At 48.3% G+C, this 20,299-nt stretch overlaps 1 protein-coding gene across 1 annotated transcript in view; it reads left to right on the forward strand.

The window, feature by feature from the left end:
* Positions 1–19,584, forward strand: part of LOC119404731 (uncharacterized) — a 31,732-nt gene extending 12,148 nt beyond the window's left edge. Inside the window, exons 6-11 of the mRNA XM_049419377.1 lie at positions 1,777–2,189; positions 3,976–4,181; positions 10,122–10,400; positions 10,648–12,367; positions 16,831–17,114; positions 19,335–19,584. Coding sequence (XP_049275334.1) covers positions 1,777–2,189; positions 3,976–4,181; positions 10,122–10,400; positions 10,648–12,367; positions 16,831–17,114; positions 19,335–19,486 — 3,054 coding nt within the window. The 3' untranslated portion in view covers positions 19,487–19,584. The remainder of the gene's footprint in view (positions 1–1,776; positions 2,190–3,975; positions 4,182–10,121; positions 10,401–10,647; positions 12,368–16,830; positions 17,115–19,334) is intronic.
* The last annotated feature ends 715 nt before the right edge of the window (positions 19,585–20,299 follow it).

The raw sequence follows: 20,299 nt of genomic DNA on the forward strand, positions 1-20,299 counted from the left end.
GGTTCGCACTTCCGATGAGGAAGCCGCTTACCAGGAATCGTGGCGCGCTGCCAAGCGACACTCATGGACTCGACTCGTTAAAGTAGTCCACGACGTAGTACGGCCGAAACGGCGGGAGGCGACATTGCTGGACTCGACTGGAACTTGGCATCACTTGGCATTACTTCGTACAATTTGGCATCACTTCGTATGGCCAGGACCAGCTAGGAACCGATCAACTCCGCTGTGCCTTTAGCCTTACGCCGCAAGTGCAAGCTACGCCCGGCTTTTTAGGGGCGAAGCTCCTTAAGGCGGCACCCGTTCGTCCTTCGTAGTCGTCGTCGTCGTAGTAGTAGCAGTAGTAGTAGTCGTAGTCCGTAACAAGTCTTACGCTTTGACCTCCAAGGTGGTGCCGGTGGGAGATTTTTCCTGTGCGTTGTTGAACAATAAAAAATTCGCAGCGTGCGCGTTAACTAAAAGCCGAATTCTTCTGTCTCTCATTCCCCATTAGCAGCCATTGGCATGTTCCAGTAGGAAACGTTAGTAGAAGTAGAAGTGTAAGTGTTAGCTAAAAGCCGACTTCTTCTGTCTCTCATTCCCATTAGCAGTCATTGTTTACCTCCAAGGTAGTGCCTGGTGAGATTTCTCCTGTGCGTGATTAAACAAAAAAAATTTTGTTCAAAACGCCGTTGATTGATGAAATAAACCAACGAAAGACGCCAGATGTTTTGTAAAAGCAAAACGAAAGAACGCCAGATGTTTCTAAAGCAAAACGAAAAGACGCCAGCTGCTTAACGAAAGACGCCAGATTTTTCGAAAGCAATGGTTTTCTAAACAATGAAAATTCACAGCGTACATGTAAAATTAAAGTGAGCTGCAAGTCGTCATAACTCATCTAACCTTTAGTGTAAACGCGCCCGATCTCGCGTCGGTGATGATGTACTGGGCAGAATTCACGGAAGATTCACGGTTTACCGATGAACCTCCGCAGCTTCGCCCACTCATCATCATTCACTCCGTTGATATGCTGTGATTTTTTTTTCTTTTTTTTTTCAACAGCGAAGCTATTCTTAGTCGAGGCTTTCATGTCCGGCGTTGTGGTAGGGGTGATCACGTGGCATCGCAGTGTGGCGAGAGTGAGGCTCGGTCGGAAGTGGAGGGCTGGTGTGCTGCGAGAGGTGAGGGCAAGGGCAAGGGTGTTGCAAGGGCGCAGGATGTGGAGGGCGTGCTGCGAGAGGCGAGGGGGGAGCCAAGATGGTGAGGCGCAGTGGAGTGTAAAACAACGCGTCAGTGTCAGTGTTCAGGAGTTTGCGCTTTCAAAATAGCGAACATTCCTCGTTCTCCTCATGAAGAAGCCGCCCGAGTGAGCGAGAGCGGGCGTGTCGTCGCCCAGCCAACCGCGATGTTCGCGCAAGAGAGGCCGAAGCTAAGCGCCAACGAACGGAAAACTTGAAAAAAACATAGAAGTACGACATAGCCTGATGAAGGACGGGCATTATCTTCGCTGTTTCGACAGTGTTCGCGAAGTTGAGCTGGCTGGATTTTGTTCTACACCGGCTCCAGCAGATCGTTAAAGTTTGTATACATCCCTCGCGATGGGCAGCTTTAAAAGGGATGGCAGGCAGCTTACGCGAGGTCTCAAATCAAAGCGATGCTTCACTTTTCCCCTCTCGGTAACGGTGGTTCACGCAGAATGCAAATCAGAATACAGTATACTTTACTCTCCACGTGCAATGAGTACAACGGCTACGTGGAGCGCGCCTATGTTTAACCCGAGTACCCGATCCACGCTCGCAGGACCTGACCCTGCACCGCGGCTGCAGCTGCTGCGACGAGCGATGTCCCAGCGTGCCGTCTCTGCTGTACGTCGCCGGCGGATACCTGCGCCGCTCGCTGAGCACGGTGGACTGCTTCAGCGCCGAGTCCGGCTCGTGGAGCGCGTTGCCGCCGCTGCCCCTGGAGCGCAGCGGTCCCGGAGGCGTGTTCCTCGGAGGACTCCTGTACGTGGTCGGCGGTCGCGTGCTCCGACCGCCCACCGAGCTGGGCGAGGACGTGCCCGTGGTGCACTGCTTCAACCCGGCGCTCAACTGCTGGAGCGAGCGAAGTCCCATGGGTGTGCCCCGACACAGGCTCGGCGTCGCTGTGCTGGATGGTCTACTGTACGCCGTCGCGGGATCGCACGGCACCAACTGCCTCAGTAGCGTCGAGAGGTGAGAGCACGGAAGGAAGGAAATAGGGTCGATGGTCCCGCCTAGGTGACGGCCAGGAGTCTTCCTCGGCTCGCTGGACGGCCCATAGACTGAGAGTTGATCCTCGAGGACGGGGCTGAGCAGTGCACCCACTCAGCGCGCGCGAAGCATATGTCACTATAGAGGCCGCGTTCTCGTTATTATCACTTACCACTCGGCACTCCCATAATATATGCTCCAAAGTGCCTCTGGATTCACATTGTTTGCATTTGTCACTTTCTATAATTCTTCGCGTTTAACGTCCCAAAAGCATGTCAATTTCATATATAGGGTATATATATATATATATATATATATATATATATATATATATATATATATATATATATATATATATATATGACAGTCAGGCCCCTGTCGTCTTCGCAAGAAAACTCTACGCCGAGGCGGAAAAACTTTGCTGCTCCTTAGTCTACATTCAAATGAGTAATTAACAAAAATGCGTTAATTATCTTTTTCACTATTAGCTTGAGGGCCGTTGTTTATACGGGTTAGTTGTAGACTTTGACAATTTATGACACGTCCACTTTTTTTAAAAATCGCAAAAAAACACGCACGTAATTTGAGATAATAATCGAAATTCGACGCCCCGATCTAGGCGAAACCGAAAATGAGCGCACCGGGCGCGCAGGAAATCCGTCAGCCCTGTTACGTCACACCGGAAGCTCGCGTGACGATTTTCTTAAATAAAAAAAAGGAGCCTCGCAGCTGCATGTGGTAGGAAGAAGGACAAGTCGTCCCAAATGGACCGCTTGTTCTTTGCGTTTGGTGTGTAGTGCTTATCTGTTTCTTTAGCGCCGTAACCAAGAAAACCGCTATTTCCATTTTTTTTTTTCTTTCACTGCATGTACAGCTTAAAACTAGGCGGCAGCCACTGCGGCGCCGCTTCTCGCGGACAAGCGAACGAGTTCTTTGCACTTCTTTCGAGTTTAACAAAGAAACGAATAACCACTGCACACCAACGCAAAGATAAGCAGTCCAATTGGGTATCTGAGACGGCTTGCCGTTTTTCTCACCATGTTCTGCTGCGACGCGCCTTTTTTCAAAGTTCGTCACAAGAGCTTTTGGTCTGACGTAACAGGGTTGACGGGTTTCCTGCGCGCCGGTGCGCTCAGTTTCGGTTTCGCCTAGATCGTGGCCTCGAATTTCGATTATTATTATCTCAAATTACGTGCGTACTTTGCGACTTTTAAAAAAATGGGCATGACATAAAATGTCAGGCCCTACAACTCTTCCATGTAAGCAACGACCCTAAAGTTAATAATTAAAAAAGTTAACGAGTTTTTGCTAATTACTCATTTGAATGTAGATTCAGGCGAAGCAAAGTTTGTCCGCTTAGACGTAGAGTTAGTGTGCGAAGACGACCGACCGGGCCTGATTTTCATAGCATTTTTATAAAATATATGTAGTCTAAAGAAAAGAACACCCGTAGTCTAAAAAAAAAACGGCGCATACAAATACGCATTCGGCGCGGTGCACCTTTCGAGGGCCGCATTCCTGTACACCCGAGTACTGGTCACTCGCCAGAATAATACTCATAAACAAATAACGCGACTACCTGACGTCCCTGCCTCCGTTACCACAATCACGTTTCAAAGGGATTGTGGTAACAGCGGGAGGGGCGTCAGGTCCACCCCCCACCACGCCTATATGGCTCAGGCCTGTATGGCTAGGCACTAACTCCTGTTTTAAACAGTGCCTAATAGCAGGCCGGCGCATTATTCGGTGTGGTCATTGTGCGCTGCAGGTACGACCCATCGACGGACGAGTGGACAAGCGTGGCCGGCCTGTCCCTGGCGCGGTACGGACTGGGCGCGGCCGTTGTTCGGCGCCGGCTGTATGCCGTGGGCGGCTGCGACAGCACCACCAAGTTCGGCCTCGTCGAGAGATACTGCCCCGAGCAGGACCGCTGGGACGTCGTGGCGCCCCTCAAGGTGCCCCGCAGCGGTGCAGGCGAGTGATCACACATCCGACATCTCGTCACTCCCTTTACAGCGAAGATGTCTTACACAGGTGTCACACGGTCACTTTCCGATCGCGTTCCGATCGCGATCGGGTTTGATGCGGATTGAATTTCGTGATCGTGATTGGCTCCTTAAATCAAGCTAGAGAATGGAGCCAATAACTGCTGAGAAACTTGATCCCGATCGGGTTTAATTGCGATCAGCAGTGCACTGTGTGGCACTGGTATTAGTCTATACCTGTACCATAGTAGTAGTAGTAGTAGTAGGCGTCACGCATCACGTGACCTGCATGGGGGGTGGGGGTAGTGGCTGCGTCGCTCGAGCAGCAACTGCGAACTTTGATCATAAGAGCGCGCGGTCGAGAGCGCTGGCGTGCGCGCTATCTGTGCAGACATCAGCAAACGGCTCGTGTAACCCTTCCACGCCCTACAAGGCAGAACGGGCTTGCGACTGTATATGGCAAAGCAGGGTAGGAGACAATTCACAACTGATATCGAGAGCTTATCTCCTTGTGGCGTCACGTGGACACATTGCTGACGTGCGCAAAGCTTTGCGTTAGCGTTCGTCACCACTGCGCATGCGTCACACGCTATCCTTTTGGGTAGCCACGCCAAGTTACGAAAATAGAGTCGTATCCAACGGACGCTAATGTTACTGACGCTATTCTAAAACTGTATAATAGCGCGCTTGTTTTTGGGCCCTTTAACAGCGCCATCGAAGTGTCGATCGAATCGGGGTTTGAGGCTATTCGCCGCACGCTCGCGTGTTTCCGCTCATACTGCTCACTATAGTGTCTCCGTTTCATGTCCACGGTGGTGCACTTGCTAAGGCTCCCTAAAGGGAATACGCTATGAACCGTTCGGGAAAATGGGGTGCGTGACGTGTACAGCTGCTTTCATTGCGATATATTCACTTTTACGCCGTCCAGAAGCGTAGCCAGAATTTTTTTCGGGGAAGGGGAGGGGTCACCCATATTTTGTGTACGTTCGTGTGTGCGTGTATATTTACACATGCAAAATTGGAACACATCGAGGGGAGGGGGTGAACCCCCCCCCCCCCCCCCCCCCTCCGGCTGCGCGCGCCCAGTGACGCCGCCCACCACCAGGGGAGACATCGGCGCTGACGTAACTAGAACCCGACTTTAGCTTGACGTAATTTTGGCGCGATTTATCACGTTCGATGGGAGGAATATCGAGTTTTCTTGCCTTGGCCATACCTTGAATAAACCGTGAGAAATAGTCATTGCAATCGGGGCCACACACACACGCAAAGATCGAATAAAGCGATAGTTCGAATGACGCGACTACATTACACCCGGCGTCAGGAGTAATCGCCACCGTATCGCGAAATAGGGCGTAGACGGCGGGCGCAGAAAACGGCGATCCTCGGAGGCGGAGCAGGCGAGTCCTTACCGTGACGTCACATCGGCGCGACTGCAGCGACGCCAGTGTTCGTTCTCGGGGCTAATAGAGCGGAGGTGGCGCGCGATGTCTCCGTCAGTGGGCGTGCCTTAGCGACTGCGCATTCGCGGTTTGGCCAGGTGATGCGGTATCTGGTCGCTAGACGACGCGATGCTTGCTGCCTCTTCTTTTTTCTCTCTCTCTCTTTCTCTGATGTTCTCTGTCTGGCTCTTTCTGCGCTACGCTTTACTCTTTACCATCCTCCTTTCCCCCGCTTCACCATGACATCTCTCCTCCTCACACTCACTTCCCTTTACCACTACACTTCCTTCCTACACTATACTATACAAGGCTATGCTATATGCGCCGCTAGCGTGCCTGGATGGCCGAGTGGCTAGGACGCTCGCCTTCGGATCGAGGGTACGAGGGCTCGAATCTCGCCTCGTGAAGAATTTTTTTCGGCAAAATTTTTTTTCTTTCTCTTTCTTTCGTCCCTCTGTTTGTTTCTCTCTTACTTTCTTCCTCTCTCTCTCTGTACTCTTTCTCAGGTAGCCGCACAGTGGCACATACCCGTTAAGATGATAGTTTTCTGCGATCGACTCACAAGGAACGATTTGCTAAATAGCTTCGCTGTAAAAAATAAAATTTGTGTAGCGATTGGTGCAGTTCTAAATACTGCGCTAAATGCAGCTCCTCTACTCTGAAACCTCAAAAAAAAAAAAGCGTAGCACGGGCACCCGGCGATTCCCGTTCGTCGAGTTCCCCCTGCTCCGTTCATATAAAACGGCGATGACGTCAATGTTTGAGGTAAGCGTGTACCGTTTCCCGGGCACGAGTACAGAATCTTGTTAGGGAGATTCGCAAACTCGGTGTGCTACATTACGCGCTAATTTTTGCTACGCTTTATCGACTTCCTGCTTGCTACGGCAGTCGAGATACGTGTCGTAAGCGGCGAGTTCCGTCAGGTTGTTCCCCCTTCAGATGTGGCGGTGAAGGCGCCGGAGAAGCGCAGGTGGAGGAGCAATCGCGCGCTTTGAAGGCGGTGGCGCCCTCTCTTGTGTGGCGCGGGTGTCAGCCGCATGTTTCCGAAGCGTTTTGAGCGATTTTAAGTTAATTATTGCGATTACTTCATGGTTATTTCTGTTATATTATTTTAGGCCTTGTTCGTTTATTTTAGCCCGCTTTTCAGCATTGCTAGCCTCGTTTTAGGCCTTCTTGGAGTAAAGATGGCTACGCGTTCACAAGTGGCCAGAAATGCCGCCATACTATACCTACACTCGTGGACGTGTGCTGGCTTCACCAGTAGGAACCAAGCAGGGGCGTAGCCAGAAATTTTTTTCGGGGGTGGTTCAACCATACTTTATGTATGTTCGTGCGTGCGTTTGTATGTGTGCGTGCCTATAGACGTCAGACTCTGCCCAGGCGGCGCTGCGAAAAACACCGCCACCAGCGCCCTCATCGTAGCCCTGGCCAGGCACGTAGCCAGGATTTTTTTTCGGGGGGGGCCCAAGGCCTAATTGTTCGAAAGAAAGTATTTCCATGGCAAAAATAAAACAAAAGTTGCCCAGGAATATAGAAGGCTGGACGAATTTCGGGGGGGGGGCCGGGCCCCCCGGGCCCCCCCCCTTGCCTACGTGCCTGGCCCTGGCACTAACTGGGTAGTGCAAAGAGAGCCGCCCGCAAGCGAATGTGCATAGGCCGCAATATAACCCTCCTCTTTCGTTGGTGTCGAGGCGCGGTTTCCTGAAAATCAAGGACCTGGAAAGCTTCTTCCGCCAATCCACGCTTCAGAAACAAAGGAAGCTGATCAAAGCGAACTGCGAGTACAATGCAAAATGAGTTTTAGCAGGTTTTAGTTATTCCCGCGCGCTGCAACTCGCAAGTACAAGCGAGCATCACACGACACCGAGTTCGAGGCAAGCCCTCCGACATCCGTTCTCTAGAGCCTAAATGCGTTAAAATCGGGTATATACGTATGCCACAGCGATAAAGTACCTACATACACGATCAATTTACTTAGCTATGCATCTTACGATCAGTGGTGCAAAAGTCGGTTCATCAGGGGCGAATGGCTCCGGCGATTTTCGCCTTTTCAGTTGCATTCTCCCTTAATTCATCTCTCGCTTCCTGTGCATTGGAGTGTTTTATTACGCATCCTCAAATGGTCTCTTGATGGTCGTCTTCCGTTTGTATGTACTGCAAATGGGGATACGTGCGTGTCCACTTTCGCGGGGTACAACCAAAGGCAAAACCGTGGCCTCCGAGATAGCTACGGCAACCGCGGTGGACACGGGCGAAACAAACCTGAAGGGGGTCACGACCAACATTCTGCGATTTACTTGTATGACGCACGTGGTGTTAGCTAGTTAGAACCAGAACTCTGAGCCTTCAAAACGTACGTACGTCCGCGATGCTGTGTTGTGACGACCAACTCGTCGCGGTGTGCGTATCACGCGTCTCCAGTCTGCCTCTAGCTGCTCACTTCGTGTTACACGACAAGCACCGCGGTCAGAGCCTCTGCTGAGCTTTATAGTCAAGGTTACCACGGTTTTGCATCAGGGCTACGCAAAACAACAGCAGAGCCACACATTCATGCCACCGGCTGTGGAGAACGCGGGTACTTCGCTTACCCAACACGCTCGCAACGGCCCGTATGCAGCGCTCTCGCCTTTCTTCTTCGTACGACAACTATGGAAATCGGTAAAACTGAACGTTGTTATTCAGTCTTTTACGTCCGTGGCAATTCACAACGCAACAGTGCGTCTTTTGCGGAGTTTCTTCGTAGCGTGCGGAGGGCTCTCGTCTGCTGCTGTTTTCGCCGTCGTTCAGGCGAGTGATCCAGCAAGCACTTCACGACGGCTCGGTGGCGCGTCCGACTAGCGGAGAGCAATTCACAGCTCTCGTTCTGAGTGCTAAATGCGCAAACACACGCGATATTAAGCTCAATCGTTGTTTCGCACTCGCTAGTTGCACCTGGTCCCATAGCAAACTGTGCGAGAGAGTCGGTCTATGCACTACTCAATACTTCTCCGACAGGTGGCGCCACACATCTTGGAAACTCCAGAGTCTGACGTCTATATACGCAAGCAAAACTGAAAAATTTCGGGGGGGGGGGGGGGGGGGTTGAACCCCCCAACCCCCCCCCCCCCCCTTGGCTACGCCCCTGGAACCAAGTCAACCAAGTTTCACCACAGCGCCAACGCTTGCGCGTCGCTCAAAACTCATACACGCACGACGCCACCACACCTTTGTCGTCGCATTTCCTTGACACGCTCACCAAACTACCCGCTCTAACTACCGGCCCATTATCAGCCGAAGCCGCCGTCAACATACGACACTTTAAATCAATCAACGTTATCACCTGGTTACATCTGGCCAACGCTTTCTCTATACAGAGGAGGCGCTGATCTAGCTGAGCCGTGCCCAATCGAGACGTATAGCTTGGTAAAACATGCACTCACCGGTTTCACAAAACTGTAAACGCGGGCATCGGAAAAGAGAGCAGCAAAAGCCATGCGATCGCCGGCTGCATTTGGCAATGAAGTGTCGTAATCAAGAAAGTTCCGTCACTTGCCACACACGTATACCACGACCGCTTCTCCAAGTTCACCCCGAAGCACACAAAAAGTAAACCGAACCGCACGCGCACTCCAACAACGCTCGCGTCTTCTACCAATGGCCCAACTGGCCAACGTTTATAACTTTTGGCGCTAACTCAGGTCGCTCAGGTCCCTCACAAGATGCACAGTAGTGCGCATTAATGTTCTTGCACCAGGGGCGTAGCCAGAAATTTTCTTTCGGGGAGGGGGGGGGGGGCGTTCAACCATACTTTATGTATCTTCGTGCGGGCATTTGCTTATGTGCGTGTATATATATACGCAAGCAAAACTGAAAAATTTCGGGGGAGGGGTTGAACTCCCACGGAGTCCACAGCCCTGGCGTCTTGCAACAGTAGTGCTCTTACAAACTGTCCCGCCACCTCACAGAAAACTTATACAACCACTGGCCACCTTCTGAATGTAGCTTGTAAGCAATGACCACAGTTGCTTGTTGGCTATTGGTGGCGCTAAAGTCGGTAAGCACTCGACGCTGTGCTTATAAAATTGTACATTTATTGAAAACGAGAGGGCACACGGCGCGTCTATGGCGTTCAACCGTTACCGCAAGTTACAAGTGCACTGCGGTGCGAATTGGAGGGCTTCTTCAAGTTTAGCAAATGCGTCTCACTCAAGGGAGCTAGTTTTGATCACCCTAGTTACGTACGTTTTGCCGATAAAAAGCGCCTTCGGTGCATACTACTCCTAAGGTTATACTCGACGCGGCGATAGTTCGTAGAGTCCCTACTGCGTGCGTGCGTAAGTCCCGGAGCAACGAACGTTGCCTTGTGCTGTTGGAAAGATTTTCTGCGATTCCGACAAGTGTACCTAGCGCTAGACGGTGAGTTCACGAAGCGATGGAACCACAAGGCGACGAAGCTTCTGCAGTGCGGTCGTTTATATGTGCCGCGATTGTCGAAGCTACGTTGACAGACGAGCAACGTCGCATTGAAGAGCTGCATCAACGAAAGCTTCAGGAACAGCTGGAAATGATCCGTTCGGAGGTATTGCGCTACCGAGAATTGGTGCAGAGAGATGAAGAAGCTGTGAAGATCGAGCAAGACAACGTGAAAAGCAAGGAAGCGAACCTGAAATCGCTGAAACAAGTGAACGTGTTGTTGACGGAAAAAGCCAGCGTCCTGGAGAAGCAGCTGGAGGAGGAGGAGAAAACCTCGGTGGACCAACTTGCAAAGTTGGAAGCTTCCACGATGCGTATCCAAAAGAGATATCGGCGCACGAAGGCGCTGGAGGAGGAAAGCGAAACGCCCTTACGACATCGAGAACACGGAAAAACGAATAGCCGAACTGCAGGAAGCTTGCGCAGCGAAGGAGGCAGCTGAGCGAGCTTGCGACGAAGAACTGCGAAAGCTGCGCGCAGAGCAAGACAGGGCTACCCAAGACAAACTCAACGCATTCGTTGTTGAACTCGCCAAACTTTACGTCCAATGTGCATCTAAAGGAAATGAAGTTCAGAAGTTGCAAGACGAGGTCGGACAGTTGAAGTCCGCAGTGGCGCGGCTTGAGAACAAAGCACGTGCACAGACACAGGACAAAGCTTCTGAAGTGACTCGGCCATTACAGCTTCGCCCTGTCGGCGAGACTCCTCAAAACAAGCCGTGCTCTACGTCACTTGATGCACCAACTTCGTCCCATTTTGAAGCGCTTTCCATTCCAAGCACCTCCAAGCAAAGCGTTGCAATGGGAGCCCCCAAGAGGCTTGAGAAAGGCTCGCCACCTCAATGTGCTACTCCAAGCCTGTCGCCACTGCTGATGCCGCCACCAAGCAGAGCTCTGGTACGACCGAGGTCTACAACCGGAGGACACCAGCTTGACTCTTCGACGCTCTTGGGCAACTTAGAATCGTTCTTCCAGTCAGCCCATTCGCCCAAGTCTCCTGCAGCACAGAAGAGACCCGTGTCAAGCACTTTTGGAGACTCTGGCACAACCGCTCCTCCATGCAAGCAGCCACGAAGTGGTGATAGTGGTGCTTCGTCATCGGCACCAGCTTCCAAGCCAGCACGTCAGCACCCCCAGGTTCCTCCCAATGAGAGAACCTTGTCTTCTCTGGCAGTCAGAACCACCTCTGTTCCAGCCGATGCCCAGCACAAGAACAATTCGGCACCTGTTCAAACTCAAGTCATTTCTTCCCAGTGTGCAGCCGCTAATGCTACCTTGTCCTTCGGCAAGCAAGCCTTGTCAAAAACACCACAGGACAAACACCCTGTAGCTGCTTCGTCTGTGGGATACCACACTCCTTCACCCAGAGACCAGACGTCTGTCAGACATGGAAGACAGCAGGAGGAACTAACCCTCCACAGAGCTCAGGCTTCGCAGCCTTCAGCTGACCAGCGTTCACTGATAGAGTTGTCTACAGCTGGTCCTTCCCGTACAGCACAGAGAGAACCTCTTCTGCAATCTTTGGCCACGTCTTTCCTTTTGAGCAATGAAATGCGGGTAGACGGACCCCCTCGCACAGCTCAGCCTGCACGCCCTTCAGACGACCAACAGACAGTGGAAGAAATGAATCTGCCAGGTCCTTCCAACCTTGCGCAAAGAGAACCTGCAAAGTCTTTGGCCACTTCGGCTAAATGGATCATGGGGTTGCAAGAGCAGCGATCCCACCAGGCACCTCACTTTTCGCAGTCTGGTTGGCAGGTGATGGAACAAATGGGCCTGCCTGTTCCCAACGTGGTGCAAGGAGCGCCTGCAAGGGCCGTGTCGGTGTCAGCTAAATGGGGCATGGGTCTGCAAGAGCAACAGTCTCACCGTACCGCTCACCTTCCACAGTCCGCAAGTGGCCAGCAGCAGACGTCGGCACAGATGTGCCTTCCTGGTCCTTCCCGTGTAACGCAGAAGCAGGAAGCTTCACACCCATCAACTGCACCGTTGAAGAAGAGCAGAGGACTGCAGGAGCCAAGGCCCGTTGTACAGCCTCCCAAAGAAGGGCATGTGTTTGAAGGAACAGCCACTACCAATATCTTTCAGGCGGAACACACACGGCCGGCACAGTCCCCAGTTAAGTCACCAAACTGGGACACCCAGGACACGCAGTCTCCGGAGCACGGGGAAGTGCCAAAACCCACAGACAGCCAAAGCTCAAAGGAGAGTCCATCGGAGTTTTCTTTTGGTGCAGCAGCTTTGAGCCCTGAAGCCAGCGGTGAAGATGCTGGTTACACCTTGTTTGGAGAGGACGACGATTCCGAACAAGATGGCGGCTTTCTTGCTATGGCTGGTGCAACCGACTCTGGGCCTAGATTCACTTTCTGAAACTCTTCTGCACGGTTCAGCGTTGTGCCAGGAAGTGGTAGAATAAGATGAAATGTGTGCACAGATTACCTAGTTGCCTTAAGGACTGTCGCCACAAAGTCTGCTCAGGGACTCTTTTTTTTTCATTGTCATCAAAGACTGCATGATGTCTCATTACCATCTCATTCTCTTTTTCTCTCTCTCTCTCTTCTGTCATGCACAGTTGGGCCCTTTATTACTAGACGACAAAAGTTGAACTTGCACAGACTAATGACCTTGTTTTTAATGACATGTTCTAGAAAGCTCATCTAGCTCATTTTCATTGTCTTCGAAAGCCAGACACCTTTACATCTTTGTTTACTTTTTCATTCTGTTATGTGGCATTTCTGTAATAAGTAAATTGCTGAACTGCACACAAGTTATCAAAAAGTATCATTACTAATGAACTTGCCTGCACCGACTACTATGTTTTTAATGACAGTCTCTGGCAAGTTTGTGTTATTACATTTTGTCTTCATAGCCTGGAAGACATTTCGTTATTCTAGTTAACTAACTGTTAAGGTTGTTACATGCAGTCCTTATTAATAACAGTGTAAGGTAAACTTGCATACTTGCTTTAATGACAGTCTCCTAGAAAGTTTATTTATTCGTTTTAGTCGTCTTCAAAGGACAGACAACATATTTACATTGTTGTTTACTTTTTCATTGCGTTACGTGGCAGTTCTGCAATTCAGTAAATTGCTAAACTACACACACTTTATCAAAGAGTAGTATTACAAATGAACTTGCGTACACTTTGTTTTTAATGATAGGTCCTGGGTCTACTTGGACGTTTTTTTTTTTCATTGTCACCAAAGGCTGCGTGACATCTCACTAACATGTAACTTCATTTTTCATTTATTTTCTGTTGTGCAAAGTTTAGCCCTTTATTATAAAATAACACTGAGTGAACTTGCATATACTAGTCACCTTGTTTTTAACGACAGTTCCTGGAAAGCTCATCCAGTTCGTTTTCATTGTCTTCGAAGGCCAGACGATACTTTTACACCATTATTCACTTTTTCGTTCTGTTACAAGGCAGTTCTGTAATTTGATAATTTGCTGAGCTGCACACGACAATTTATCAAAAAGTATCATTACCAATGAACTTGCATACACTAATTTTTTTCTTACTGATGGTTCCTGCCAAGTTTGTGTTGGTACATTTTGCCTTTGTAGCCTGCAGGACCATTCTAGTGAACTAAGTAGTTATGTGCAGTCCAACATTTTATTAATAACAGTGTAAGACAAATTTGCATACACTCACTCAAAGTACTGAAGAACAGCTCCTACTCTGCCCGAGCGGGGAATTTTAGGCACCTTGGAAAGCTAGAAAATGTGATATAAACGTTATTATGGGACAGGAATTGTTTCTTCCTGCTAGTCTTAAGGGTTTCTATTACAACCCAGCTCGTCGTTTTCAGTTCAGCTACAGATATTTTCCCTAGCTTTCAACAGTCTACTCTATAAACCTAGAAATTCTATTACCATGTAGGTTTTAATGCTTAACTTTAACCAGAGTTTATGCAAATGCTGTTTTTGTTGCAGTTCACGAATTCTGCGGATGTATTCGAGAATTTTAATAAAAGCTTCAAACTATCTGTGCCTCTCACTCACGCGAGTTATAACCCAGCAAAACTTCGATTTCAATCACACAGAAAATACAGTTATATCATTTCATCAAAGCAGACTTGTTAAGAAACCCTTGTGGTGAATGTCGTTACAGTTACATCGGCTGAATTACTCAAAGGCAGACACTACCTGCAAACCAAATTGGTGTTCGCTAATTAATGAAATTGCATTAATTTGTAATTAATCACCTTGTGGTGTGTCTACATTAACACAGTCAACGTCTGCCTCCTTTAGAACATGGCCACTTTTCGTCGATTAGCCATTAACCAGGCTCTATCCTGTGGTGTCAAAGCAAACCGGTACACAAATTTTAAGGCCAGTTGCGCTCTTCTCGCAGTAATTGTGGCGTCCTTGGTATTCTAGAAAGCTTACTATTACTGGTTAAATTGCTTTTCTCTTTCTTGTCCCTTTGACTATGGCAGAACACGCAAGTAAGCGAAAGTTGGATTTCTACTCTCGCATTTTAACTGAGAACACTGCACAAGCACCATCGTTTCACAGCACAATCGTGCCATGTTATCATGAAGATGCATCAAATATGAAAATAGCTTTGTCATGTCAAGTATAAGCCTACATTTGTTATGCATATGCCAGTAACAAACATAACACGGTTTTATCTTCATTAGCTTTATTGAGATTCGTCTGTACAATAATCCGCACACGAAGTTTTCAATGTGGCATTGTGCTACTATAAGCCCTGCACAGTTGCATTCAATATTAATTTCCACAGATTGCGAGAGCCAAGCACTTTCGCAGTACAAGTTCTTGTACTACAAGCCGGCAGAGCATGCACAATGTTGTAATTTCGTGCTGTACAGCAGTTTCATACTTCACAGACATAGTCGCCACCAAATGATGTGTCTTGTTTGCAAAGCCAAAATTGGGTGAGGGGTGCCCTCGCAAAGAAACAAACAAGTTCAACTGATATACAGGTGCTAAAAAAAAATTTATCGCAAGAAATTATGTAAGCCACGTCCACTTATGCGCTTATTTTTCGCAGAGCTGACGAGGGGGTAACGTGACTGCAGCAAGCACATGACCAGGTTAATTGGCAAAAGATAGGAGAGGCCACTGCCTTGCAGTAGGCGTAGTCAGGCTGATGATGAGGTTTAACATGATGGCGTGTTGTTGCCATAGGGCTAGACAAGGAGAATTGTTGTGGGATAAATGTGTGATGTGGATAAACACATATCATGGAATAAAACAAGTAAGACTCAGTGAAAACCGCAGAAAAAACCAGATGAAACCTAACGTCCTCTAACCTGTGTAATTGTGTATTGAAGACTGTTCTGTCATGGTTCTGCCTGTAACTTGGATTTCAAATATCTACTAAAACAAAACTTTTGCTGCTAACATAAAGGCTATAGGTTCTGTTGCGGCGCATTTAGTGTAGATTTCACTCTGGAAGCGAGGAGCCTGCGTTTATACAACGTAGAAGAAAGCAGTCTTTCATGTTTAATGTCGGAGCAGAAACCTGGAGGCTTACAAAGAGGGTTCAACTCAAATTGAGGACGATGCATCGAGCCATGGAAAGGAAAATGATAGTTGTAACCTTAACCCTTTGAGGGTCGAATATTTTTTGTGAAATGCAGTCCAAAAATGTGTAATTTTTTTATTGCTGAAATAAATTCTTCAGACGACTCTATTTCAAAAAAAAATTGTATAAATTTTTTTGCGTGACCGTAAAGTGACAAAAAAGTCATTTTTGTTGTTACACATGGTTTATTCGTAGTAACATCAAGCAAAATCCTAAAAAAAAACATATACGATTTTTTAGAAATAAAAATTATGCATTGCATTAAACATAGCTCACATACATACAAAAATAACCGCAGCACAGTACTTTTCCGGTAAAAAAAATGTACGTGCTCCCCAAAACAGGAAACGCAACCACGGCGGCGTCGTTTGTGTAATTTAGCGCCACACGGAAACAGATGTAATCGTGCCGCAGGGAACAATAAACGAGAGACACAAGCGGTCATCCTTTGAGAGATTAGAAACCAGACAGCCATCAGCTTTGCGGGCGCGAGAAGTGATCACCCGAAGGACGCAACCGAAACCAGCCACACCGCGTGCGCGCGTTCTCGTGCGCAAGTGAAAGCCGCCGCGCTGCTCCCGAAAGAAAAAAAAAACGGAGAGACATCGGCGCATGAAAAAAATTTCACGTATTCCCGAAGCGTGGCAGCACATTCCAAGCCAGAGAAATGATCGAAAAAGGCGCGCTTTTTAAACCAGTCGCACCGCGAACGCACTCGGATTGGCAAGCGATAGCCGGCGCGCCGCTTTAGGAAGCAAAAAAAAAAAGGAGCAACATCAATGCACGAAAAAAAAAATATATTCCACGTATTCGCAAAGTGTGGCATCACATGACAATCAAGAGAAACGATCGAAAAAGGCGCGCGTTTTAAGCATACAAGCTATGCCGTACAGGTACGACGAAAACTCTTTGGTGCCTGTTAGGTGACGCCGTACATGTAGGGCAAAAACCCTCAAAAGGTTAAAGGACAAGAGGAGCGTGGAGTGGGTGAGGGAACAAACGGGTGTTAAGGACATCTTAGTCGAAATCAAGAAGCAATGGGCAGGGCATGTAGCGCGAAGGCATCATAACCACTGGTCATTAAGAGTAACAGACTAGATTGCAAGAGAATGCAAGTGTGCGAGGGGGAGACAGAAAGTTAGGTGGGCAGATAAGATTGAGAAGTTTGCGGGGCTAACGGGACCACAGCAAGCACAGGGCCAGGTTGACTGGCGAAACATGGGTGCGGCCTTTGCGCTGCAGTGGGTGTAGTGAGGCCGATGATGAATGTTGTCTCAACGCTCCAACAACTGCAGGGACCGTTGCTTTTGGAAAACACATCTACGTCATTGGCGGCTACGATGGTCGAGGCCAGGTCACCTCTGTCGAGCGCTACGACACGGACCTTGATGTTTGGGAGATGGTGGCCCCCCTCAACACACGAAGAAGTGCGCTCAGTGCCGCCGTCTTGGATGGCAAGATCTACGCTTTAGGTAAGTGGTTCTTGTCACAAATATTGTCTGTTGGGCTGCTAATAAAATATATCTTTGAGAGACCCTCAAGCACCTTTTTTCACCCTGAAATGAGTGAAATGCCTCACAGAAATACATTACCGAAAAAAACTTTGGAGGAGATCTTGTACCAGCGGGTATATCACGAACATTACCTTCCCATTTTTCATCCGCAGTCAACTTCTCCATTCTCAGGCTCGAAATCGATGCTCACCGAGGTGAACGGCATTTTCCAAGTGGTATTTTGTCACAAAGCAATGTTCCAAAGCGCAATGCCTTCACTGAAGTTCGGAGCACGGACTTGGTGCAAAGGGCTAAGAAAGCTCGGTAATTTTACCAAGTGTCTCTTCAGTCCTAGGTACATTTTTATGTGGGGCAGCAAGGAGCGACCATCCAGATACAAGTATGGCGAACCACTCAATTTTCGAAGTTTGACTGTGATAACGATAATTGCTAATGGGATCACTTATGTCGCGCCCAAGTAGACAGCATCCTCATCAAGAGAACAAAGTCCAGAAAAGGACGGAGACTTGTTTTTGTTCACCAGTTAATCAAGTTCTGTGCAACCCACATTTGACACACTTTGAATGACCTAAACCACTACTACCACCTCATTCTCGGCCCTACTCAGTTATGTGTCTACCCATCCTTGGTGTTAATCAATCAATCAAGCTTCAGTTATCCTAGCAAAACACTGCTTATGCATTCTACAGCCCGCATCCCATGTAAGTTCACGTGCTCTGTTTATTATCAGCATGACAGTGAAGGAGTACTCAGTGTAAGAACACACAAGATAAACACAAACAGTAAAAAATATGCACAGTTGTCTCTCCTTTTTACTTTCTGCGGCGATTTTGTGTACTACAAAGCTTAATTCAGTTCATAGATGTAACAAAAGGAAGTTTCAAATCCTCAAAGTGGATGCATCATATTTCGACTTATCGGTCTTCCTCTCTATGTTGCACTCTGTTTTCAATATTCAACTGCAGCAACTAACGCGATTTTCTGCTTCAATATCTCGGGTAACACAATCAGCACAGCTCCTGTCATTAATGCCTTAGTTGATTACACTGTAAGGCACACAAGTATGAGTTACCAGTAGGCATACGACAGAAGTTCAGGGGAAGACGAAGGCTTGAAGAGATGAAAAATTACTTGACAGGGGGTGTCGCTAGAGCTAACGCCTCGACAAGTGGTCTCGTCTCGAAGTGGTTTTGCTGCCTTCAAGACAAGACAACTTGTCGAAACGCTGGCTCTAGCGAAACCCTCAGTTGAAGAACTTTTCATCTGTAGTAAACATATCGAGGTATTAACAAAAGGAACAATGAAAAACAAGCAACATAAATGAGAACAGCACCGTCAACCCCGGTTTAAAACCCTTCAGCCATGTCTCGCATTAGTGGAAACTAACACACTAGAGCCAAATCAGTCCTTGTTTCTTTGTTAATTCACGCTGCTCACTCACTTTAAAGGGCCAGTAAACAGGCCCCAACTTTTTTTTTACACCTCCCAAAGCAGCTCGCTTATTCGTTGCGAAGGCCGCGGCGATCACACTGTGGGAATATCACAGCGTAGTGCGCCACGCAGATGCCGCATTTTCAAAAACAATTCCTGTGCCCCCCTCCTGCGCCTGACCAGTCCTCTTTTCCCACAAAGTGACATAATGTTGACCACGGGCAACTCTATGTAGCGTTGACCTCGTTGATTGGTCCTCTGCACTACGATACTGCACCTTGGCCCTTTCGGTGATGCGGTTATGGCGGTGCAGTTGTCACACCTGCTGCCCATTTGTTTACCTCGTCAGTGCCGCGCGCGGTGCTACACCGCGGTTTCCCACCGCGCCACTTGGAAGCAACTGCCACAACCAACACGTGGAGAAAGCTTTGCTCGATCGTTGGCTGCGCGCCTATGACGCAATTAGTAACGTTACATTGCCGACGTAGGCATAGTCATGACAACGGGCTACACCTACTCCTCTGAGCAATGGAGAAGGGTTGGGAGGCCAATCGAAAAACCGAAACCAGCCAAAATTATTGTTCTATCCCCTGTAACTTGCTTATTAATGCACTTATTCGCAAATTTTTTATGGCAGCGTGTTCACATCAGACAAGTGTGCAGTTGTCTCTTCATTACAAATTTTGAACCGCGGGTTTGTTTACTGGCCCTGTAACATGAATGCTGTTCTGCACTCCTTCTTATCAGGTGGCTACGATGGCCAGGAGTACCTGTCTACCGTGGAAGTCTACGACCCCACAATGAACGTGTGGACCACGGGCCCGCCCATGCCTTCTTGCAAGAGTGGCCAGGCTTCGTGCTCTTCCCCGGCGCCTTGTGTGCTCCACAAAGTCTTATGACTCCGAGACACGTCACTACATGCATACTGTTACCTGCCCAAGCCTCACCGCAACATGGCAGAATGTGAATGCCATACAGATGAATGAGTGAATAAGACTACGTACACTCAAACCTCATTATAACGAAGTCACATCTGCCACGAAAATAACTTCATTATATCCAAAAATTCGTTATAAACGTTTATTGGTCACACTGTATCTATGACAAGACTATTCTTCATTTACTTCGTTATATCGAGGTTTGAGTGTATGCTGTGTATACATTGGAGTTGGAGATGCTATTGCTTCTGCATACACAGCTGTTATCTCCTGACCATGCAAATTGTAACAAACACGAAACAACTATAGTGGGAAGCGTGATGACAAATAACCTTAATGGACAGATGCAATAAATGAGTGTATAAGCACACGTTTAAGTGTTCAACACTGAAGTATCGAGTGCCTACTCTACGCTGAAAAACACCACAAGCGTTTGCCCATCGTAAAATTAAAGTTAGATCAAGCATACTGTCTCCTCCGCAAACAAATGTCTCAGCAGTGGCTGCACAGAACTTCCGACCGCATATATTATTGTTGCTGTTTCCAAATAAATGTTGTTTTAAGCCGAGCACTACTACTACCATTCGGTGCTGCTGGTGGCGGCAGTGCGTGCAACCAACACGTACTGCCAGGAGCTCCAAGGAACAGTGCAAAAAATAACAGGACAACAGAAGAAGACGCACACAGTGCTGAGTGCACCTTTTTCTATTGTTCTGTTGCTTTATGTGCTGTTGCTTAAAGTATGTACAACCAACAAGACCAACTATCTGCACT

This window comes from Rhipicephalus sanguineus, chromosome 9, assembly GCF_013339695.2.
Source record: "Rhipicephalus sanguineus isolate Rsan-2018 chromosome 9, BIME_Rsan_1.4, whole genome shotgun sequence".
Classification (NCBI taxonomy): domain Eukaryota; kingdom Metazoa; phylum Arthropoda; class Arachnida; order Ixodida; family Ixodidae; genus Rhipicephalus; species Rhipicephalus sanguineus.